Source organism: Amblyomma americanum, chromosome 2 (assembly GCF_052857255.1).
Source record: "Amblyomma americanum isolate KBUSLIRL-KWMA chromosome 2, ASM5285725v1, whole genome shotgun sequence".
NCBI lineage: Eukaryota > Metazoa > Arthropoda > Arachnida > Ixodida > Ixodidae > Amblyomma > Amblyomma americanum.
In genome coordinates this window covers 117,605,303-117,630,171 of record NC_135498.1, presented here as the reverse complement: position 1 = coordinate 117,630,171, position 24,869 = coordinate 117,605,303, and the positions used below count along the sequence as shown (strand labels likewise).

Below are 24,869 nucleotides of genomic sequence, written 5' to 3'. Positions count from 1 at the left end.
CCCACTGTGGTGGCTCAATGGTTAAGGCGCTGGTCTACTGAGCCAGCGTACCTGGGTTCCAACCTGACTGCAGGGACCAAGTTTCGAAGGAGGCCAAATGCAATGTCATCCCCAGGTAGTCGATTATTCTGAAGACTTCCACTACTGAGACCTCCACTATGGCACCTCTTTCTTCCTTTCTTCTTTCACTCCCTCCTTTATCCCTTCCCTTACAGCACCTTTCAGGTGTCCACACAGATATGTGAGACAGTATGTCATTTCCTTTCTTCAAGACCAACTTTTTGCAAAGGACTATGCACCAATATTTTTTTTTCTTGCACAACTAGTAATTTAAATCCACGTAAAGTTCAGCCTAAGCATTTTTACTTAACTATGCCCACAGCTGGACACAGGCCCCTCCCATTCACCTCCAATTAAAAAAGTCTTGTGCCAGCTGCAGCCGCTCTATCCACGCAAACACCCTAATCTCATCTGCCCAGCTGACTCAGTGCCGTGGCCTGCTGCCATTAATCCATTATTAACATGTCCTTGGAATCTACTCAGTTATCCTAAGGGGTCATCGGTTATCTATTCTCCACACTGCACACCCTGCCCATGTTGACTCTGTGAACTCAGGCCTCGTAATACTATTATGAGATGATTTCATTCACTTACTATACCCTTGAACTGGACGCATATTTATCTAACAATGCCAAGGCAATGAGAGGTAAACAACAAGCGTAGAGCCAACACCCACAGCGCACAGCCAAATTCTGAGAATTATATGTGCAAGGACACAGGTTTCAGTACAAAGTTTCCCTGGATGTACAAATATAACAACATTAACTTAAGCACCAAAAGGGATTGGAGGAGTTCCCCAGAACCCAATCTCCTAACACCAGCACAGACTAGTTCAAACACACAGTGTGCACAGTTCAATCAATGCGTGTCAAGCACAGAACTAATGCCCTAGGCCAAGCACTAGAAATTTCAATGCCGATGGGCTTAATTTTATGCATGAAAAGGCATCAGTAATGATGGCGTCATTTATACAAAATCAAGGTACTAAGAGGAGCAAAAACTTCGCTATGTGCTGGATGCGCTGGCATGTTCAACGAAGCCACGAGGGTCACAGATAGCCACAGCAATCTGTTTTAAGACACTGGCTGCACCTAGTGCAGCCAGTGCCTAATAGCACGGTGTCTAGTAACACATTAATTACACATCCCACACCAGAATAGTCGCAGATCACCAGTAGTCCTTTACTGCCAGCATGGCATTTACATGATGTTAAGAATGAGGCCATATGCTGTAACAATTCTTTTCCTGGCTCATTCTCTCGCTCTTCAACTATTCGTAGCTGCGACTAGTGATGCCACAACCAAAAGCTGCTGCTGGAAAAAGTATGAAGGTGCTTAAATAAACTCCTTGCTCCTTTCGTTTAGTTTTTTTTGTTGTTGTTGTTGGCTGCATTGTGCATAATGCACAAAATGCTTGTTTCATAATGTCATATTGCGCATGCCTCACCTAATTAATTTCTACCTGCACTGTTGTTGCCTAATATATTTAGTGTCTTGTCATTCGTAAAGGAAGTCCCACTGCAGTTTATCACTTTGGGACCTCCTGCTGAATATGAATATGTGATGTTATTTCGACGCACTAATAAATATGATCCTGATCTTGAAAGGCAGAAAGGCAAACAATCTTCGAAGAAAAAAAACAGCACCTGGATATATGGCATCGTAACGAGCCCTTCTTTTCTCTTACCTCGTCTGCTCAATAGCTAATGCGGGCCTCGATTCTGGCAGTCTTGATGCCGTAGGTAGCATAAGAGGGCTCGCCCACAGCTTCCGCCCTCGCCATTCGATCACATTCCTACGTGGCACTCACAGTAATACAGGACACACTACGTCCGCCGCTATGGACGAGGGTGGCACTGGTGAACGCTCTCAAGGTTCAGTTACACTACGCATAAAATACTACTGAAAGCAGAAGATTGGGCAACCATCGCCCAAGCTCAATTGGTACAGCACCGGTAGCGAAATCCGGAGGTCGTGGGTTCCAATCCCACCGGAGCCATATGGTTGTTTTTTCTTGTGCTTTCCTAATCAATTACATTTAAAATAAATGCCCAATTAAACTCCATTGATGAACACCACAAATTAAAAAAAAAACATCCCCCTATGATCCTTGGTTTCGGTGACTGTTTGCTTCCATCATGTATGTCATAATGAGCCCCTCTTTCCTCTTCCCTTGTCTGCTGAACAACAATGAAAGCAATTTTAATATGTTGTTTTTGCATTTAAAAATGAGTGTGCTTCAATTTGTAACTTGTCCGAGTGCTTCTGCGTGATGTTTCTCATGGTGGCACTGAGTTCCTTTTGGCGCAAATGAAGGGAGGCAGACAGGGAAAGAAATCAATTAGGCCTTTTGTACTTTGTGACCCAAAATTTGCCAGCATGAGACAGGCAGTAATCTACAGTGCCTAAATTACCTACTCTCTAATGATGCAAAGAGGCGAAAAAAAAAAAGGCTGCCAGACTTTCCACCTTCCTCCAGTGGGCAAAGGAGCAAGAGTGACAGCAGTGCACCCAAAACTATGACGGCCACATGCACAGCAAACAAATTCCAGAATAACTCGCAACGTGCTAAGGCTGACCCATTCATGATGCGCGAACCCCACAGAATTCAGTACTTCCGCCATTTACGCATGTTTGAGCTGGAACATGGCAACGCGGTCAGCGGGTGAGGGAAAGCGGTCAATACAAAGAAGCACGCACCACTTCGTTGACCGAGTGGAGGATCTTGGTGAGTCCCGAGATGACCAGGGAGAACTTGTACTTGCTGATGTTGATGAGGCACTCCTTGTTCTGCTCCACGTTGATGCGCGAGTGCGTCGTCTGGGGCCCACTCCGGCATGGGAGCTGCACACAACGGAAAACAACCACGGTTTCAATTTGGAAGTCGCCGCCCGAACCCGACCGTGGCAGTCGCGTTTCGATGGAGGCAAAACGCTAAGGCGTCCTATGTCAGTGCAGGTTAAAGGTCCCCAGGTTGTCGAAATTATTCCCAAGCCCTCCATTACGGCACCTCCTTCTTCCTTTCTTCCCTTAGTCCCTCCTATATGGCATGGTTCAGGTGTCCACTCATATGTGAGATAGATACTACAATATTTTCTTTCCCCCCCCCCCAAAAAAAAACAATTTTAATTTCATTTGTTATAAGTAATCCAACATTAACTGGCATGTGAAATCTGTGCAAGCTAGTGATGGTCTAGCATGTTGCCAAGCGATGACAAGAGAAGGGTCAGACTGTGAAATTTAGTATTAAAATAATATGTTCAAAGCTTCCCACTGTATCAGAACATGACAGGAAAAGTCTATATCACTCGCCAAAGTGGCCAAGTGGAGCTTTGGTGTTAAGCTACTGCTCCCAAGGTCACAGTAATTTCAGCTGCACCGGCCATATTTCGATAGAAACAAAGTACAAAAAAAACCCCCATGTGCTCAGCGATATCAGCACATGCTAATGAAACCGACATGGTCAAAATTAATTTGCAGCCCTCCACTAATCACCATCATGAGCCAGACTATGCCCACTGCAGGGAAAAAAGACTCTCCCATGTCTCTGCAATTAACCCTGTCCTTTGCCAGCTGCGGCCCCCGTATTCCCGCAAACTTCTTAATCTCATCCGTCCACCTAACTTTCTGCCGCCCTCTGCTATGCTTGCCTTCTGCTAGCCCTCCACTACGGCGTGCCTAATAGCCCATACATCGCTTCAGGACTTTAAACACCATATCAAACGCCAAAAGTGCCACATCACCAAAAAAAGGCAAAACACCAAGGTGCAATGCCATGGATGGCACGGGCATGCAAGTACAGCTATTGCACGCAAAGCTAAGGGTGGGTCCAGTCTTTGTAGCAGGCCAAGACCTAACGGTCGTCCCCCAAGAACGCCCCTTTTATGCAGTCACATTCCTGCACCATCCCCATTTAAGTCAGTGCCATAGACACTACCCAAACTGCCTGCACAGGTCACATCAGCAAAAGCCACGAAAGTGCGCACAAACAGCAACAGGGGAGCAAACGGATAAAAAAAATAGGATGGAACCAAACATCTGTGGAAGCTGTTCTGGAAAGATAACAAGAGAAATCCTAGAGAAGCAAATAGCCGGCTGCCAGTTTGTGCCGCGCTGTGCGGAAGTTCAGGCCACGCATGCTTCCTGGTGCCTCCAATGCCCGATAAAGCACCACAAACCTGACAGTGAAGAATGTGCTATGCATACACTAAGCAAAACCTCTGCAGACAAAGCTTAAAGGTTATGAAGCCAGCTGGTTAAGAACAAGTGGCTGGCAAATCAATCATGCAAAAAGAAAATTCCACAAGTACCGCCATGGTGCGCAACACAGTATAACAAGATGTTTCTAGCACATGCACGAAATGAAAGTCCAAAGACAACAACAAGACAAACTAAGCATTTCTTTCTTTTTTTTATCGTGCATTTCCATCTCCTACCGAGTCACATCAGAGTCAATGACCCCAGCAGAAGCAGGTGCACAATTGCCAAGCAGCCTTGGTACATGTGCAGTGCACGTAATTTTTACATTATGTATGCAGCCCTTGAAACAAATTCTGTACGCAGATACAAGAAGTAGCAGCGAATAAGGAAAAGAATACACGCTATTTCATCGCTACTTTGCAGTGCAGGGGGTCCAATTTCAGACTACGACTTTGTGATCTCTGTACATGATCACTGTGTAGCTAATTTATGTGTTGATAAAACAGACTGATTCTACTTTCATGCAAAATAAGCATGTGCCAGCTCCTGAAACATGCGAGTGCATTGGCAGCCATATGCAGTATAGACGTATAGGTGCTTTAGTACTTCTTAGAACACCCTTCAAGACTTTCCCAAATGCCTTCCACCTTAGGCACTGACTTTTAGCTCAAACAATGACACCATGTCCCGAAGCACAGTGGAAGGGGCGACAACTCACATTAAAATCCTCGCAACAAACGGAAATTTCTCCTTGTTATCATAACGTAAGAAGCTTTGAAAGAAAGTTGCAGCTCTGGCTGGGCAGCAAGCAGGACTAATTAACGATTTATGCTACTGCTTGGTAGGAATTTTTACCAGAGAGAAATAAGAAATATTCATGACAACTGATCAGCATAAAAGGTACAGAAAGCTTTGGCAACCAGCATCACAAAAAAAACCAAAGTAGGCAATAAACCGAATAAACCACAGCTGGTACATGATGCTAACTTGCATTAGCAGTTTCAAAAACACATTTTGTGCAACACATTCACGCACTAAATAAAAATTATTCCGATTAATTATCACTTTTTTTTCTGCCAGGCAAGGAGAAGAGATATGAAAGGAGGTTAGAGTTCTGAACAAGAAGAGATCATAGAGATCATGTTCGTAAAAAAAAAAGAAACAAAGCAGTGAATGGAAGCGGTTACAACATGTCAGTCCTAACCTACTCCCAAACCGAGGAGTCAGACCTGATTCCATTGGTAAAACTTTCCCACCCTTTTTTCTTGCATTTCACTTGTTCAAAACAGCTACAATTCATGTCAACGTATTCAAAATAACGTTTTTAAAACACATTGCTTTACACTCTAACACAGCTGAACAAATGATCTGAGTTCAGCTGAACAGTTTGCTATGTCAGTAAACCAAGCAGCCCAACTTTGTGATTCACAACTGCTCCTGCTGCTATAGTGAGGAACACCGCGTGTGAGCACCCAGGATGGCTGGTTGTACACGTGTTAACGAACATAATCGCAAAAGCAGAAGAGAGGCCAGCCGCTGTCACAGTTCAGTTGGAACAGTACTGCATTTGACAAGCAGGGGTCGTTAGTTTACCCCCCGCCACCAGCATCATTAACCACTCCCTCACCAAATGTAAAGCACAGCAGCAGGACCATTGGCCTTTGCACATAACGCCATTCAACCGATGCCATTCCTGTCATAAACATCCTCAGCCTTCGACAATAATTTCCAACCACATTGTGTTGCTCGCTAATTTCATGGAGTGCCTGTGTTACGTGCTATCACTACAGGTCTGCCCGTATGTAGTTATTTCAGCTCTCAGCAGGGTAGCATTACATCGCAAACACAGGCATTGCAGAAATCAGAGTCGATACTCATTAACGAGGCCAGTGAGTAACACTAAATGCAATGCCCAACTAAGAATGCCACTTTTGTCTCTGAGCTCATGCGGAGACTAAAAAAGGCAGCAAAGAATACATTATATATCAGCAAGACCAGAAGAATTGTAAGCAAACATACTGCCACAGAACTTCCCGACTTCAGGTTTATTTAGCACTAATAAAAAAGTGAGAGAGGATGAGAAACATCCGGTTGTCAGCCAAATGTCACAGCCGCTGACCTTCTCGGATCAGCAAAGCCACAGCACAACAGCTAGACTACCTCGTAATGAGGCAGCTAAAAGATAGACAAGGTCACGCACAATGCAGTGAACCCACGGGTCTCCAAGGAAGATCGTGGCCTGCACTGCGGTAGACCTATAGAGTTCGTCCAGGCCTCTGATCCTTAAACATCTCTCCCGACATGCATACTGTTGTGATTTGGCATCCCACCGCTGCCACCATTGTTGCGTCTTTGAGGTGGTCCCGTAACGCTCGCCACCCGTTTTGTGACGGAGCGTTGCCAGCTCTCTTGTCGGTAACGAAGACTCCGAGTCAGGCGTCGGTGAGAATAACAAAAGGGATTTAATACATTATGTACAGAGCATTAAACAGGACGAGATCGGCACAGGGGCCGAGAGCTAACAGCAAACGCGACTGTTCTCGCACGGCGACGTCCGGCGAGGCTCCAACGCGTCACACATCTCACTCCCCTCATGAGCAGCACTCTGCTCACTGTGGGTCGGTCTCTCTAGAACAGGCTCGGAAGAACGGAGTGCTCTCCAGACGGCAGTGTTGGGGCTTATATAGCCCCGAGAAACGGTTGTCACTCAAACGGACCAATAAAAAGCCAGCACTTGACAGCTGTCCGAGCGGTTCAACCAGCGACCGCGCTGGCCACCCGCTTCAAGTTTTCCGCGCGCGGTGACTTCCAGGGGGAAAGGGGAACCGGCGCCTGCTGGCTGTCTAGAAGTTTTCTGCACGTTTGGACATGTCGCTCGCCGATGCTTCTCCATAGGGCGCCACTGTCTGGCGGCACAGCATCTTAGCTTATCGTTAGGGCGCTGTTGCCTTGCGGCGCAGCACCGGGCTTGTCCAAGGGCGTTCGCAGGAGAAATTTTGCACCTTGTAGATTTGGAATCCGGGCTGGTTGTCTGGGCACAACAATACCCAGTGCCGTGCATGCTCTTAGGCACATAATGGAACGGAACGGAAATGACATAAAGAACGGAAATGACATAAAGAAGATGTGTGGATTCTCTCCTTGGTCAGTCCCACCAAAAACTATAACTCTCTCTGCAGGGAGACAAACAGCCCACTGTAATGCTTAAAACCAATCGCATAGGTTGAAAGGACAAGTGGTACCTTCACAGCGTGATGTAGGGCTAGGATACACAATGACCAGATAGCTGCTTATCTGTCCTGCATGGAGTCATAAGCAGCTCTCATGGCATGATAATGCAGCAGGCCTCAAGCAACACAATAGGTTTCCAGTGGAGGTAAGTGCCGTTTTCTCCTAAATAGCACACACCTTTTGTAGCACCAAATAAGTCTATGAGATCATTTTGTTTTTTAGTGCTGTCAGATTAAGTCAATTTCATAGAAGAAGGAAGCACGAAAAAGACAGCACAAAAGGAAGAGAGACTAGACATTTCTTGTGCTGTCTTCTTTTCATTTTGTCTTTGTCTTTATATGAAACCATGCACCACTTAGCCTTCTAGCGTGTTTTACTAGTTCACATCGGTTTCTTGCCGACGCCACTGTGCTGATACTTTCACCTGTCAATTTATCTGCACTGCACGCTGACGTACCAGGCAGCAGCGCCGATGTTTACAGCATGAGTTGCATTAAATTAGCAGCTTTTAATTTAAGGCAGCGCTTTTATTAGGCCCAGATGATATGTCTCTGCCGTTGGCTCTGCCTCAAAATCATTTTCATTCCCTTCTGTGTACAATTTAAGAAACCAGAATTATTCAAGCTTCAGTGACCAACTAGATCTGTATTCTCCTTTAACAAATCACGGTGTCCCATAGATTTTCACCATCAATCGCTGCACATGAGTTGTCAGTGCACCATACAGTATTTGTAGCCAAGTGCCCGACATATGCAGCAGTTGCCAAATTTCAGTACTTCAACTGAAATTTCTCTCTTGATGCTTCCATTATGCCACCCAAAGAAATTCATGCTGCACAGCCATCAGTACAGCTGGTTTTGAGCACTCCTAAGTGCCAAAGTTCAATTATGTGCATTAATTGCCTCTCTTTTCTCAGGTCATTGCTGTACGGATATTCCTTTTGTACCCTGCCCTGTGCACTTCCACTTGGATATTTCCAGCCCTCAGTTTGTTCCGACCAGGAAATCATGCCTTTCCAGCTAGATTACTGAACTGGAAATCGTGTTTAGCAGGAACAGCTCTCACTTCAAGCTGGGAGATTTTACACTTCCAGTCAGCTCCAGCTGGAGGAGAGAGAGCCTGATGTATTTTCTTTCACTGCCAGCTGGATGGATGCCCCTGACTATAAAGTCTGCCGTGTCACCATTTTAACGTGCCTCATTTTCCACCATGACATCCGAACAATGCCCGCAGGAGACATTTGGTCCCACCACGGAACGGAGAGATAGGATTGTCGTTCTGCCACTACATCCACGATGACCGCGTACAGCAGTAAGTAGCACAGCCCTGGTTCCGCGAAGATTCGCCGTCTGACGGGACACGCGAGCCGCCAATTAGGCGTCGTCCGCGAGCCGAGAGCGGACCCGGGCGCCGACGCGTCCTGCTGGCTCGCAACCGAAAATAACCGGACGCGGGAAATCCGCAGCAGCAGCAGCACCGCTGTGCATGCGGCCACCGGCCACAACCGCCAGCGAGGCATGCACAGCGCCAACAGCGCCTACCGTGCGCGCGGGGGAGGCAGCTAGGGAGCAGAGCCCCGTCGTCCCACACGCGATGAATGGGTCCGCACGCGCGATGCCCCGTGTGGCGACTCAGCCAAGGTCGCCGCTGCCAAAATCGCGCGTACGGCTTGTCTTTCCCCCTCTCTCTCTCAACGCCTCCCCCTCCCCCAATTTTTTTTTTCTTTCATTTCCTGCACCCCTCGCTCCGTGAATGAGACGGGCGCTGGTTTTACTACCGCGGCCCGCACCGCGGTCGTCGCACTACGTCAAGTGCGCGCACGAACCCGGCAGGAATGCGCCGTCGCTAGCTGCACGTGAGGTGTAGTAGTAACACAAGTGAAGCCCGAAAACAGCGGCGGACACCACAGCCGCGCGGAAATGGTCGGCTCTGAGAACGCCGCCCTCTCTCTCTTTCGTCTCCTTTTTTGCTTTTTTTTTCTTTGCTTTGTCCCGCCCATCCTTTATCGCCTTCGAATGATGATTAATGGCAGTCAAGGCCTCACGAGGCGGCGCGGGCCACAGATACGCGTTCGTGCAGATTATACGGGATACCGAAAGACAAACGCTGCGGCGTGGCCAGTCTAGCTCCATTCATCCGCCAGGCCGCCGCCGAACCACAACAGACGACGTGCTTGTGTCCTGCTCTCGCCCGCAGTCGTACTAGTACCGTCGTTGAAGGGCTGGTGCATGTAGTATACTACCCTACGTGGGCGGCACTCATCCAACACGCGCATTACTGAGCCCTGTTCGACTCTTCTGCTCCATTCCCCGCTGGTGTTTGCGGTGCACGGTCATATGACAGCTGGGTCGGGGTGCTCTTCACTTCCTTGCCTACGGGGCCAGTCTACATAGTAACTACTTTGAGGCCGCGCGGGCATCGTGCCGGCGGACGAACAGCGGCACATGCGTGATCCCGGTGTTCTCTCAAGGCGCGGAGAAGTGCAGTATCGATCGCTCCGGAGAGAACGAGGGGAAAGAAAAGTGCGCTGCGGAGTCGCGCGCGCACCGAGCCGGCCGGCTAACCCCGAGGCACGGGCCGCGAGCGAGTGTGGTCGCGAGGTTCGGGCACCGCGATATCGGGGCACCGGGCGCGTCCCTTTGTCGCCTCTGCTCGCACCACTGTTGCGACGGCGGACCACGGGACGAAAACCTGCTTCCATGCGGCGCGAGTGTGGGCGTCCGAGCCGATCGACTTCCGCTCCTATGCGACACTTTTTTTTCTCTCTCGCTTTCTTTCCTTCCCCTCTCAGAGCGCTCGCCGCCAGCGCTCCTCCTGCGGCGGAGTAGGAACGCGCGGGCGAGACTGCGGCCGCCAGCCAAAATAAAGAAAAACGACAGCACCGGGCTGGCAGGCCGTACGGACCCCGAAATTGGCCGATCACACGCCGAGCTTGCCAGAACGTCGGCGCGACGTCGGCCAACCGAACGGGGAAAGGCAGATCGGCGGCAAAGGTCGCCCCAAGAAAACACGGCTGTCGGCAACCGAAGCCGCCGCCGCCGATGCCGCCGGGCTGACAGACGCCGTCGGCGCGGCGCCAAAGCGACGCATTCGAAGGGCTCACCTGTTCTTCGAAACGTGTAATCAGCGACGCAACCCACTCTACGGGCTTGGTGGCCATCGTCGCCTGGGCTTGTAGGAACATCAACAGAGACCATCGAACATTTTGGACGCCATCTTTTTAATAGACGCGGAGCGAGCACGCATGCGCCCCTCTGCGTGCGCTATTGGTGGAACGCTCAATGGGCGTCGTCTGCTAGCCGAGTGCGCGCGATGGTGCTGCCGCCGCTCGCCGACGCGCGCGCGCGCGCGCGAGTGGATTTCGACGCTTTAGCGCCAATGGCTTCTCAGCGCGGCCAGCATTGACGGCGAGCATTTGTAACGCCAGTGTCCGCTATTTTGAGCGAGCATTTGTAACGCCAGTGTCCGCTATTTTGAGCTAATTGCTTTGCTCTGAACGCAGGAAGAAGCAACTTTACTAGTCTATGAGCCGAATGAGATCTTGCAAGCGCGAGCAATGTTAAGACGGCTCGCATGCTAACAATGGATATATGTGTGTATGAAATGCGTGATATTATTCCGCTTTCATTAAAAACTTTGCGCTGGTTGCCTCTGTAGGATAGCGCTATCAGCAGCATGTGCAATACCGGGTAATGGCATGCATTACAAACGTACACAAGCATCTATAAATTGCGCGCGCGCGCGCGTGTGTGTGTGTGTGTGTGTGTGTGTGTGTGTGTGTGTGTGTGTGTGTGTGTGTGTGTGTGTGTGTGTGTGTGTGTGTGTGTGTGTGTGTGTGTGTGTGTGTGTGTGTGTGTGTGTGTGTGTGTGTGTGTGTGTGTGTGTGTGTGTGTGTGTGTGTGTGTGTGTGTGTGTGTGTGTGTGTGTGTTTTCGACTACTCAAGGTGGGGTGTCACAGACTCATTTCCCAAACATTTCATCCTTAATAAGCCGAGCACCAGACCAGGGGAAAGCTTGTACCCATTGTATCACCGGTGGCTACCCGGCGGCACTGGGGATCGAACCCCGCACCTCCCGCATGCGAGGCGTATGCTCGACCACTCTTCCACCGCTGCGGTGTCTGTTGTACATACTGTGTGAGCAATAATTATAGCAAACCGAAGAATACATTAATGCTCCACGTGCACGCGTCATATATGACTTTCGTGTTCTATGTTTGTTTGTTTTTAACTAAGGGTTAAATCGGGAGCTGCTTTTGGTCGTTTGTGGCCATTGAAAATCGAACACAATATGTTCCTTTAGAATTCGGCTTCAGGGCCGAAAGTACTATGGAGCTTTCTCTGCGGACGCTCTCCCTCGGCTTTGGCACGTAAAAGCTCACGAGCATGTTTCTACCGAAACCGTTTCATAACTCCTGTTTCTTTGGTTTATTAGTCTTACCAATAATAATAAATAAAAACTCACCATGAGCCTTTCGCTGCGGGGGCGTAAATTACGTATTGCTTATTACCATCAGAGCCGATTAACGACGGACAAATCGCAGCAAGGAAATGTGCGGCTTAGGACACACCGCTTCTTTGTCTTTTTCGTCACTCACATTAGCACCTCAATTAACTCGCAGCAGTTCCGCGTCCATGACAGAGATGCCTGCTTTTACAAGTACCGAGTCCGTTGAAGCCATCTTTCAGCGTCACAGCTGTCTGACTATAGCGCAAAAGCAAGACCCGCAGTATCTGTCTCATATATCGTTGGACACCTGAACTGCCTGAACCGCGCCGTATGGGAAGGGATAAGGGAGGGAGTGAAAGAAGAAAGGAAGAAATAGGTGCCGTAGTGGAGGGCTCCGGATTAATTTCGACCACCTGGGGATCTTTAACGTGCACTGACATCGCACAGCACACGGGCGCCATAGCGTTTTTCCTCCATAAAAACGCAGACGCCGCGGTCGGGATCGAACCCGACCGCGGCGTCTGCGTTTTTATGGAGGAAAAACGCTATGGCGCCCGTGTGCTGTGCGATGTCAGTGCACGTTAAAGATCCCCAGGTGGTCGAAATTAATCCGGAGCCCTCCACTACGGCACCTATTTCTTCCTTTCTTCTTTCACTCCCTCCCTTATCCCTTCCCATACGGCGCGGTTCAGGTGTCCAACGATATATGAGACAGATACTGCGCCATTTCCTTTCCCCCCAAAAACCAATTAAAAAAAAATACCCAGCAATTATGGAAAAAGGGATTTTTGAACTGGAAACCGTTTATAAAGGCATTTTTTTCATATAATGCAAGATGTCACTATAACAATAAATATATTCGCAGATCACCCAACGGCAGTCTTGTGTTGTTGTTTTTTTCTGTTAACGTTTTTGCAATCGTCAGAAGTGTTCCCCATTGATTTTCTATGGCAGTATTAATTATGTTCGATGCGATCGCTGGAAACACTTTAAAAGAAAGATTTTGCTACATATTAGAATGATGGATCATTAATTTCAATATTTCCATACCAGTGTCTTACAATTTTTCAATTTTCAAAGTTTTTTCCCGATAAAACTGGACTTGTAACGGGGGGCAATTCAGTTGACGTCGCGATGCCATAATTAAGTCGACATGCCAGTGCCTATCGTGAGCGGTTCCCTCCCCTAGCGGGAATTGTAATAGAAGAAAAGATGGACTACTTGCTCATCAACAACAGTTAGTCTAATAATAAATGCTGCAAATAGAAACTCAGCTAGGTAGGATATCAGATTCCCTAATGCTGAGAGGTAAAATTTTAAAGCTTATCACCGTGACGCAGGCTTTCCGTAGAAGCACGCGTGTGCACTTTCAAGTCCAGCTTTCTCGGGCAAAAAAAAATTTGAAAATTTGAAAATTGTACGACACTGTTATGGGCATATTGAAGGTAATGGTCCATTATTCTGATATGTAGCAAAGTCTCTCTTTTGAAGTGTTTCCATTTGTCGCATCGAACAGATGAGTCTGCCATAGAAAACCAATGGGGAACGCTGTTGACGATAGCAAAAACTGGAATAGAAAAAAAATGCAAGACTTCCGTCGGGTGATCTGCGGATATATTGATTGTTAAAGTGAAATGTCACATTGTATGAAAAAATTCCGTTCATGAATGGTTACCCGCCCAAAAATACTTTTGTCCAGAATTGCTGGGTATGTATACAGAAAGGAGTAATATAAGGAAATGCGCTAGCAGACGGTTTACTTCTTTTTTACTCCCATACGGACGTATTCGTGTTGAGAGCGCACACTCACGCCCCTTGCAAGCTCTGCGACATCACTAGGACATGCATCCTCGGCATATACCGTTTGTATGTGCTAACCTTGACCAAGCTTTAAAGCCCCTCTGAACCGCGAAGCCAGGTGCACTGGTGGGGAGTTGCACTTAGAAACAGCGCGATGAAACGCGGACAACACGAAGAAACGACACACACTAGCGCGAGTTGTGAGTCAGCGCTCCTGTGTGTCGTTTTTTCGTGTTGTCCGCGTTTCATCGCGCTGTTTCTAAGTGCAATGCATTACCAACTAGCCCGGAACCTTGCTCTTCCGGTGGGGAGCTGCTGATCAGCGAAGCTGCATAAATATTGCGACTGGAAATTCGTTGTGTTCCTTGCAAAAGTGCGCAGGTTTTCCAGCGACGGTATGTAGATTGAAGACCACAGTAGCTGCTGACGTCCAAAAGTTAGTTCTGTTCTTGTTTCAAATTGTGTATGTTGATATCTCTGTTGATGGAATAAGTAAATTAATAGATAACTTAAAGGTATCAAGTGCCCCTGGGCCCGACAACATATCTGCCAAAATTCTTAAAGGTACCAAACTAATATCCAGCCGTATCCTACAAATAATTTTCACGCAGTCTATTTCCAGTCGCCAAATCCCGTCCGTGTGGAAGTTAAGCAGAGTTGTACCCACCTTTAAGGCAGGAAGCTCCTCCGATCCGTCCAATTATCGGCCTATCTCGCTAACGTGCATTGCATGCAAGCTCATCGAACATATAATTTACTCTCACGTTGCAACGCACCTAGATAATTCCTTTTTCTTCTCTAAACAACGCGGATTTCGTTCTGGTTATTCATGTGGAACTCAGCTTTTCGAATTCACGACTGACCTCCACTCAAGCTAGACTCATCCCTTCAAACAGACATAATTTACCTCGATTTTTCTATGGCTTTTGACAGCGTTCCCCACCAGCGCCTCATGACTAAACTTTCCTGCCTGTCTCTGGACCCACTATTATTATCATGGATTCACTGCTTTTTAACTAATCGTTCGCAATACACCGTCATTGATAGTCATCCTTCCGCCGTTACAAATGTTACCTCTGGAGTCCCTCAGGGATCAGTTCTTGGCCCGCTTCGGTTTTTAATCTTTATTAATGACCTTCCCGCTGGAATTTCGTCATCCATTCGTCTGTTCGCAGATGATTGTGTTCTCTACCGTCGTATTTGTTCTAATAGTGATCAGTCTCTACTGCAGGATGACTTAAACTTAATCCAAAAGTGGTGCTCTACCTGGCTCATGAAGTTCAATGTGACTAAATGTAAGTTTATGCACGTGTCCCGGAAACGATCTAACTTGCTCTACTCATATTCACTAAACTCGACCGTGCTATCGCAAGTTGAATCTCACAGGTATCTTGGCATCGAAATAACAAGTAATCTGAACTGGTCAAAGCACATCAAGTCACTTGCTGCACGCGTTTCCAAATCACTAGGCTTCATCAGACGATCTCTCACATTTTCTCCGCCCACGGTTAGACTAATCGCATATGAAACATTTATCCGTACCAAACTTGAATATGCATCGACTATATGGAACCCCCATCAAGAATACCTAATCCAGGCGTTAGAAGCAGTCCAAAACCGAGCTGCTCGTTTCATAACATCCAAATATGATTCTCGGCTGAGCATTACTAATATCAAATCTTCCACTGGTCTAACTCCCCTGTCATCACGACGTAAGATAACAAGACTTTGTCTATTTCACAAACTTTGTTATAATTTCCCGCAATTACGTGAGAGCCTTATTCTGCCCCCCCCCCCCCTTGAGATCCTCCCGACGTTTGTTTAATTGCAACAGTGTTCAGCGTATTCATGGTACCACTAAAGCTTTCAATAATTCATTTTTGCCAACTGTTATATCCGAGTGGAATGTACTCCCTGACGATATTTTAAACGCTTATTGACTGCTTATTTCTCTCCTCAATTCCTGTAGAATGCCTTTTATTTACCTATTTATTGTCTTGGTAATTTCAATGCGTTTACTGTGTTTATTCGTGCTTGCCATTTATATTTGTGTTCTATCTTTGTGACCCGTTATTACGATTTGTTCCCCCCCCCCCCTTATGTAATGCCCCATTGGGGCCTTTAAGGGAAAATAAATGATGATGATGATGATGATGATGATGATGATGATGATGATGGTGGTGGTGGTGGTGGTGGTGGATGTTGGTTAAGGCATGAATTTTGGCCTGTTGGTTTTTTATGCGTATGTTCTCGTGTGTTTTCATGTGTATGTTGCTCCCTCTATTACCTGATACATTTAGCTCATATCAGGCTAGTCGAGTACCCACAGAACAAATACGAAAATTTATTAGACCGATAGATTTGTTTATCGGAATATTCGCTAAGGTCTAGGCTCTAGCAGGTGGCAGTATACAGCCAGTCGAGCAATGAAGCCAGGGCTTGAATGACATGGGGAAAAGCGGTTTACGATTATCAAAAATTGCCCAGAAAGCTCCCTAAATGGTTATTTAGGTCCTTCTTACGACTCTCGAAGCATGTCGTCCCGTGCCTCCCACAGCTCAGTTCGACGAATTTTAAGCTACGCTTAAAGGGCCACAGAAAGGGGCGTTCGAGCTTGGCTTTAAAATGCCTGCACTATGCGTGCACTAGGCCAAGGAGCGTCCATGCCGCGTACGAGACCTCAAAAGCGAGCGAGAAATTTACAACACATTTTTAAATATTCCCGCTTTCGCTCCTTGCGGCGACGCGCGGTGCCGGGCTTTCGCGCGAAACCTGGCATTCGACGTCACGTCGGGGAAGTGACGTCAGCAGCCGGGGCTTATCATTGGTTCACAGCGCCAAATTCTTTCAGACGTCACGCGCTACCACGGCCGCGGTAAGGTGGCTAGATTGGGAAGGTGTGAAGAGCGCGGCGCCTTCCGTCGGCCGAGCGTGACCCCTCTGCGCACCGATGCCGCTAGGGGGAATGTGGCGCTGCTCCTAGCGGCGCGGTAAGCTCAGCCGCGTCGGCCTTGCGCACCCCGTAGCAGTTAGTTCGTTTCGTCGCCTTTATTGGAGAGTCTGTAGCAGCGTTTTCTCATGCGAGAGCGAGATGCCTTCAACAACAAAAAAGAAGACGGAGCATTGGTGCTTTGCGCCTGGGTGTGGCACGGGAAACAGTAAAAAAAAAAACTTCCTTGCCCCTGCCTGCCAGGGAATGTTTGCCAAGTGGTCTCGAACGACCCCAAGTGCCGACAAGGCCGTCAGTATCATTTTACAGTCGTCACCGTCGTTGAAAACGAACTTGCACATGCGATTAGCCGAACGCGCTTGCATGTCGAAGCTGCGGAAGAGGTATTCTACACTCAATTAGTGATATGTGACAAAAATTAGTTGCGCTGACAGCATCAGTTGTACGTTTTTATTGTCTCACAAGGATTTTTTTTCCTTAAGGGTATAAATCAGGATAGTGAGAAGAAACGGAAAACACTGAAGCTTTGTGTGTTGTAGATCAAATTCTGAAAAATTTTCCCCTTCACTTGTAATTAAACAGGTTTGTGCGTTGGGGCGCCCGGTTCGTGCTTTGGGGCGCCGTCATCCTACCCGCCGCGGTGGTTAGGGCACTCGGCTACTGATCCGGAGTACCCGCGGGTTCGAACCCGACCGCGGCGGCCGCGTTTCGATGGAGGCGAAACGCTAAGGCGCCCATGTGCTGTGCGATGTCAGTGCACGTTAAAGGTCCCCAGGTGGTCGAAATTATTCCGGAGCCCTCCACTACGGCACCTCTTCCTTCTCTTAGTCCCTCCTTTATAATTTCTTCTCTTAGGAATAATAATAGTAATTGTTTTTTTTTTTTGGAAAGGAAATGGCGCAGTATCTGTCTCGTATATCGTTGGACACCTGAAGGGCGCCATAAGGGAAGTGATAAAGGAGGGACTGAAAGAAGAAAGGAAGAAAGTGGGTGCCGTAGTGGAGGGCTCCGGAATAATTTCGACCACCTGGGGATGTTTAACGTGCACTGACATCGCACAGCCGCTGTGGTCGGGTTCAAACCCGGGAACTCTGGATCAGTAGTCGAGCACTCTAACCACTGAGCCATCGTGGCGGTCTTTCATTTTCGCCTTCAGCCAATGTGACTGCAGTTTTGAGGTCCTACGGCACGCATTACAACCTGCTCTTCTCGCCGTACGTATGTGTAGTGGCTGCGTTTCGGTGGCGGCACAACGCAGAGAGTCAGTGCACGTTGAAACCCAGGTCGTTTAAATTATTCCGAAACCTTCCACTACGGCATTAACAGCGTCGCCCACATCCTGGGCATCATCTCGAAATGCGAGTTGACGAAACACCATTTTATGATAAAGATCCATTCTTTGACACTAGCAGAAAACGCGCGATAAGCGAAACGGGCTCATTTTCGCTTCAGTGGTTAAATTTAGCCTACGCGATGCGCTCATTTCGGCTGCGCGCCTTACCGCGCCTCTGTCATCAGCGCCACCACACGGCATCGGCGCGCTGCGGGGCCATGTTTCCCCGGCCGGTTTTCACACCTTTCCAATCTAGCCACCTTAGCCGCGGCCACACCGCGCGCGCCGCAGACGGCGGAAGTGGGGGGGGGGGGGGGGGGGGGGGGGGGGAGCAGCAGAGGAGCGCCGGCGTTTTGTCGCCCGAAAACTGACGAGAGGAGAGGGAAAGGCGCAAATGACGCGGAAGTTCAAATTTCGACTGCATATAACTCATCTTCCACAAAACGCGTTAAAAACTTCTTGCTGGAGGATATTTGTGAAGCGGCGTCCTTTAGCATACCGGATGTGTCGCAACTTTATTGACAGCCCCTTTCTGGCATCCTTTAAAATAACGTTGAATATAGCTTGCGTTCGGGCTAGTTGGTTGTATACCGATGGGAGCATTTGCGAGCGCTGCGTCTGCACGTCTGCACTGTGCAGCGCCCACAGATGCTCCCACCGGTGTTTGTAAAAGAGTGTTTATTGTTGTTTATCCTGAGAACTGCATTTTCTGGAAGGCGGATACTCGGCAAGAAATGGGGCGTTTGGGGAAGTTAGGGAGTCAACCGTCTCCCTGCATGCCGAAGATGTATTGCGGGCACATGACGTAAACAATGGAGGGTGGTGTGTTTATATATACTCGACTGCCCGGCGATCTTTAACGCGCACTGACAACTCGATACTCCACTGGCGCTCTTGGATTCCGTCTGCCTCCATCAAAACTCCGAATTCGCATAACATCACCGAGTTCGAACCCGGGACGTGGCTCTAAGCATCCAAATGCCATATATGGCCAACGAGCGTTACCGGAGAGGGTATATACGAATAGTATTCACGCACTGGATTTCTATTTCTTGTTCGGAGATCCGAAATTCTGGGCGCGCAAAAAAAAAAAAGCGGGTCTCATGTATTCATGTCCCGCAATTTCGAACAAAAATTTGGAAGAATAGAAAATTGTAAGATACTTTTACAGTAATATTGAAGGTAATGGGCCATTCTTCTGATATGTAGCAAAATCTTTCTCTTAATGTTTCCATCGGTCGAATCAAACTGTTAATACTGCCATAGAAAACCATTGGGGAATGCTTTTGACGACAGCAAGAGCGTTAATAGGGAAAAAATCCAAGGCTGCCGTCGGGTGATCTGTGGATATATGTTGACTGTTATAGTGAAATCTTACATTATATGAAAAAAATTGCGTACATAAATGGTTTCCCGTTCCAAAATGCTTTTGTCCAGAATTGCTGGGTATGAACCCCCAAAAAACGAAGGGTTGAACGAGCATCTCGCCTGGCAAGTCGCACAGCTCCCAATGAGCACCGGCATGCATATACATGAGTGCAGCTATGAAAAGAAAATCCTCGAAGGGAGATCTAAAAACGTGCCCATCGCGGAGTTTCCGAACCGTATCAAAGGCACGCTCTGATAGGCCCGTTAATCCCACAACAATGCGGTTGGCTGCGCTCAACGGAAGTGGAATGAATATCCGGATGCATAAATGCTGTTTACACTTGTGCACGCTGAGCGGCAGTGCAGGCGTACCCGCGCAATGTGAGCAGCATTCGTGCGCGAGATGCATCGTCAACACGTTCGAATGACCTTCTTGGTCGTCATGCGGAGAGAGGCGCCTGGTCCATGCTTGATTACGCAGGAGTGTCACGTGGTCGTCTAAGCCTAACGACGTAATCCTTTGTTTCATTAGCGCCGGGACAGTGAGATATTGATTTATTTTCGATCCGCATATGGCTTATCGTTACCGGTGTTCGTGCACCTTACACCGGCCGGTTGCTTACCGCGCCTTACGTTTTAACTTATAAGTCAGTACTGTGGAATATTTTGAGATACCGTTATGGAAATGTTGGAGCCACTGGTTCATTCTTTCAATGCGTAGCAAAACCTATCTTTTAAAGTTTTCCAATCGCGAAGACGGTATGAGGGGTTAACCCTCCCTTTCTGCTCCTTTTTCTCACCGGCTGCTGGCCCGCGAGAGACTAAAGTATACGCCGGTGCGATCCGCGCGGCGAGATGAGTTTGAGCGCCTTGTTCTACGGGCTTGCAGTCTTGAACTGCGTCCAATGCGCGTGCGTTGACCCGCCGCGGTGGCTCAGTGGTTAGGGCGCTCGGCTACTGATCCGGAGTTCCCGGGTTCGAACCCGACCGCGGCGGCTGCGTTTTTATGGAGGAAAAACGCTAAGGCGCCCGTGTGCTGGGCGATGTCAGTGCACGTTAACGATCCCCAGGTGGTCGAAATTATTCCGGAGCCCTCCACTACGGCACCTCTTTCTTCCTTTCTTCTCTCCCTTCTATCCCTTCCCTTACGACGCGGTCCAGGTGTCCGCCGATATATGAGACAGATACTGCGTCATTTCCTTTCCGCCCAATACCATTTATTATTATTATTATTATTATTATTATTATTATTATTATTATTATTATTATTATTATTATTATTATTATTATTATTATTATTATTATTATTATTATTATTAACCTTGCTTTACGGGCTTGCCGTCTTGAACTGCGTCCAATGCGCGTGTCTGCCCGAATGAACCGCGGCTCTGTTGGCCGTGACTCACTCACTCGCTTTCTTTATTTATTTCTTCCTTCCTTCCTCCCTTTCTTTCTTTCTTTCTTTCTTTCTTCCTTCCTTCCATCCTGTTCCCAAATGTTTCGTGTCAGCTGGAAATATTTAAAGGGGCACTATAATAATAATAAGAATAATAATTGGTTTTTGGTGGAAAGGAAATGGCGCAGTATCTGTCTCATATATCGCTGGACACCTGAACCGCGCCGTAAGGGAAGGGATAAAGGAGGGAGTGAAAGAAGAGAGGAACAAATAGGTCCGTAGTGGAGGGCTCCGGAATAATTTCGACCACCTGGGGATCTTTTAACGTGCACTGACATCGCACAGCACACGGGCGCCTTAGCGTTTTTCCTCCATAAAAACGCAGCCGCCGCGGTCGGGTTCGAACCCGGGAACTCCGGATCAGTAGTCGAGCGCCCTAACCACTGAGCCACCGCGGCGGGGTTGACGAACTGAATTTGGTGTGCAGAGATAGATTTCCGCCCTCCAATGACAAAGAGGTCACCTTCACTGGGAACGGAGCTTCTGTAAGTTAGAAACGGTCAAGAAATGAATACTACCACCGCTCGTCGTTCTCGCTAGCAAACGGCGCCTCGTTGAAGACTGTGATCTTGAGCCGTGGAACTCCCAGGCTATAGGCTGCTGGTCCAATTCCTTCCATACGCTTATCCAGGAGCCCTCTTCCGCCCTGACGTCATGCGTTTGAACTGAGCGGCGCGAGTAAGTATTTTGAAACCAATTTTAAAGCGATAGCACTAAGGCTTCCGTACGTTCTGCAGAAAAAACCCGCGTTGTGGGCGTTGTCAGCCAAAAAACCCCGAAGAAGCAGCCTATAGGTGAGTCACCTATGTCATGTGACCTTGTGCCGTCGAATCAACCTGTCCACCGGATTGCGAGAGAACTGACCATGCACCGTGACAGGTGGCAGTTCAATTAATGGTTCGTCGATAGAGGTTGCTCCTGGATCGCACAAGTCCAACCGACGGCAGTACCTGCCAACACAGCACAGTGGCGCACCGCCTAATCGCTGCACTAGAGTGCACCACGAGTGGTATGATGACTCCCCGGGATATATGAATGTATAGTAGAGAAAGACCAACTCCGCATTTATGGGCATTAACCCATTAACGCTATCGGGTCTTTAAGGCGGAGTTTAAATGCCCCCTCCAATTTTTTGTCATGAATAAATGCGTCTTTCGCTGCCGAGAAAGACACCAACACAGCCAGTGGAAGCCACAGAATTGACATTTACTGATAATGAAAATTTAATGCAGTTGTCTTCGATTTCCCAATAACGGAGCAATTTTCTGAACTATATTTTACTTCACAACGTTACCTGTATCAGACAGGTTTTAAATGACTTGAGGCGTCGTCGCCGCCGTAGCAGTGGCTACTTATGCTGCAATAGGAAATACAACGACACCACCACTCCGGAATAAAGTGAACCGAAGCGCGCACCTTGTCGCGTCCGCCTGCTCACCAGTGAGCATACGTCATCTTCGGTCATGATGTATCTACCCTCCGCGGTCTGCTCATCTTGCTGGAATAGAACTTTCTCGCGAAAGAGCAGCGGGTCCAGTATTTTCTTTTTTTTTCCTGAAGAAGTTTAGAGGATCTTTGGGAAACTGTAATGCACATGTTCAGACTCTGAGAGTCAACTGAGAATCGTCCGAGTGGCCTCAATTATAACTCGCGGTGAAACGTCTCCTGACTGCCAATTGTGCCCTAGCGCCAGAGCCCACTTTCATCACGTCTTTCTGAACTGCCCGAACGAACCAAAGCCCCCTACGTGGCAAGGGTCGAGACATCAGAAGCCATGGGAGGCTGCTCTGCGAAGCTCGCTGCCGGAGATACAGCTTCTGACAGTGGGCTGGGCCCGAGGGGTCGCCGAAGCACAACAGTGCCCAGCCATCTAGAGCGACCCGAGGACCCATCATGTCGTACTGCTTCCTCCCCCCCCCCCCCCTCCCTACCACTCACTTGGTTATTTGATAAATCGTTAAAGTTGTTATCTATACTTTTATTTATTTATTTATTTATTTATTTATTTATTTATTTATTAGTTACCTGCATCGCCCCGGAGGGCATTACAGCAGGGGGGTACAGACTTCATTTATAGGTATAAAGCAATTATTGCAGTGCATGGAAAAATGCTTCGTTAGATGTAATACATACAATGCTCGATGGCAAACTGTTCCAGTCCCGAACAGTTCTAACAAAAAAAGAATAACGCAAGACGTCAACCTTGCAAGAAAATTCTCTTACCTTCAAGCAGTGGTCCAGTCGCTTTGATATATAATGAGGTGCCTGGATATATTGTTCGCGGTTTATGCCAGTTTTTGAATAATAAATCTCATGGAAAAATTTCAATCTGATGCACCTTCTACGGTCCTTCAACTCTTGCCAGTTAAGTTTTCGTTTGCTTTCCGTCCTACCAATACCTACCTATACCTACCAATCTGGCCGAAAACGCCGCCTGGGTCCAACGACTTCAGGCCGTTGGGCGTTATTTATGTAACTCCAGCTGTTGTCTAAATTAATCCATGGCAGCCCTCCACTACGGAGTCTCTCACAGCCCATGAGCGTAGTAGCGATTTTGAATCGCACATCACGATAAGTGATAGGGAGCTGGACTTCATAAAACCCCCATCCACGCCAACAAAGACATCTCTATGTGGCCACTGGTTAACTAGACCGCAGACAGCACACTCCCATCGGCCAGCGTGCTCAACGGACAAATAGCGTTTATCAGTGGTCCATCAGGTCTGGCATAAAAGTTGTCGTTTACTACCACTTATCATTATCAGCCTGACTATGCCCACTGCAAGGCAAATGCCCCTCCAATATCTCTCCAATTAGCCCTGTCCTTTGCCAGCGGCGCCCACCGTATGCCCGCAAACTTCTTAATCTCATCCGCCCACTTAACCTTCTGCCGCACCCTGCTATGCTTGCATTCTCTTGGAATCCACTCCGTTACCCTTAAGGACCAGCGGTTATCTTGCCTTCGCACTACATGTCCTTCCCAAGCCCATTTCTTCCTCTTGATTTCGACCAGAATGTCATTAACCCGCGTTTGTTCCCTCACCCAATCTGCCCGCTTCCGGTCTCTTAACGGTACACCTATCTTTTTTTTTTCCATGGCTCGCTGCGTTGTCCTTAACTTGAACTGAGCCCTTTTTTTTCCGTTTGCCTCCATGTTTCTGCCCACACTACTATACCACTACCAGTTACAAATGTGGCACCTCCAAGTTACTGCGACAACGGATGATGACGACAAGCGTAAACTAGCTAGCGCGCTAGTAGTCACGGCTAGCGCGTTTTCGGTCTTCATGAGGTGTGGTCAGACACGTTTCCTATATAAACGTTTCTTCACAGAGAAGCCGACCACCGGGCCAGAGTAAAGCTTGGACCCATCGGGAGAAAACCGGTGGGTAACTGGCGCCAGGCAGGCTCAAGACGATACGTCCCTCCGCCACATCCGTCCCAGCCTTCCACATTATTTTCAAGGCCATGGGCGGCGCTGGAGAGGCTATGTAGAGAAGGGGCGAATTTGAGAAAAGGGGGACCGTAGGCCGAGACGAGAAATTCATCGTGCAAATAAAACCATCCCGAAACTGGCTCCTGCAGCAGTTTCCCAAAATCTGCGCTGGACTAGATAGACCATACATGCCGTTCCTTCGTATACCATATGTACAGCTTAAGCCTGGTGGCTAATTTTTTTTTTTATTATTGCGACAGTATGCCTGCTGGTATAAAGTATTGTCTACAAATATAGATAGACACTCGACTCTCGAAGAAAGTACAGTAACGTCCGGTGGTTCGGCCCAAAAATCCATTCTTTTACATCCGGCGGTCAGCCTGGGGGCGGTCCACACCGGAGCAGGTGTTTCTGTCGGATAACACGCGAGGAGGGCCAAGTCCAAAGCAAGTGTTTACTGTCCGCCTCGCAGACAGGAGCGGGACGGAGGGGGCAGGAGTCACTGAAAGGGGCATGGTACTGTGCCGGCCTCGATCAGGTTACCTCTGGGTTCAGGGCGACACGGGTGGCTAAACTGCACAACGCGT

The 24,869-nt window shown here is 48.2% G+C and overlaps 1 protein-coding gene across 6 annotated transcripts in view; it reads right to left on the bottom strand.

Moving 5' to 3' along the window:
• The window catches only part of Nf1 (neurofibromin 1), a 72,066-nt gene extending 61,334 nt beyond the window's left edge, over positions 1-10,732 (bottom strand). For 5 of the 6 annotated variants that reach the window (XM_077655163.1, XM_077655164.1, XM_077655166.1 and 2 more), the window contains exons 1-2: positions 10,594-10,732; positions 2,760-2,903 (exon numbers count right to left, since the gene is read on the bottom strand). In XM_077655163.1, coding sequence (XP_077511289.1) covers positions 2,760-2,903; positions 10,594-10,674 — 225 coding nt within the window. In that variant the 5' untranslated portion in view covers positions 10,675-10,732. The remainder of the gene's footprint in view (positions 1-2,759; positions 2,904-10,593) is intronic. The other variant, XM_077655167.1, reaches the window with a different exon arrangement.
• Between the last annotated feature and the right edge of the window lie 14,137 nt (positions 10,733-24,869).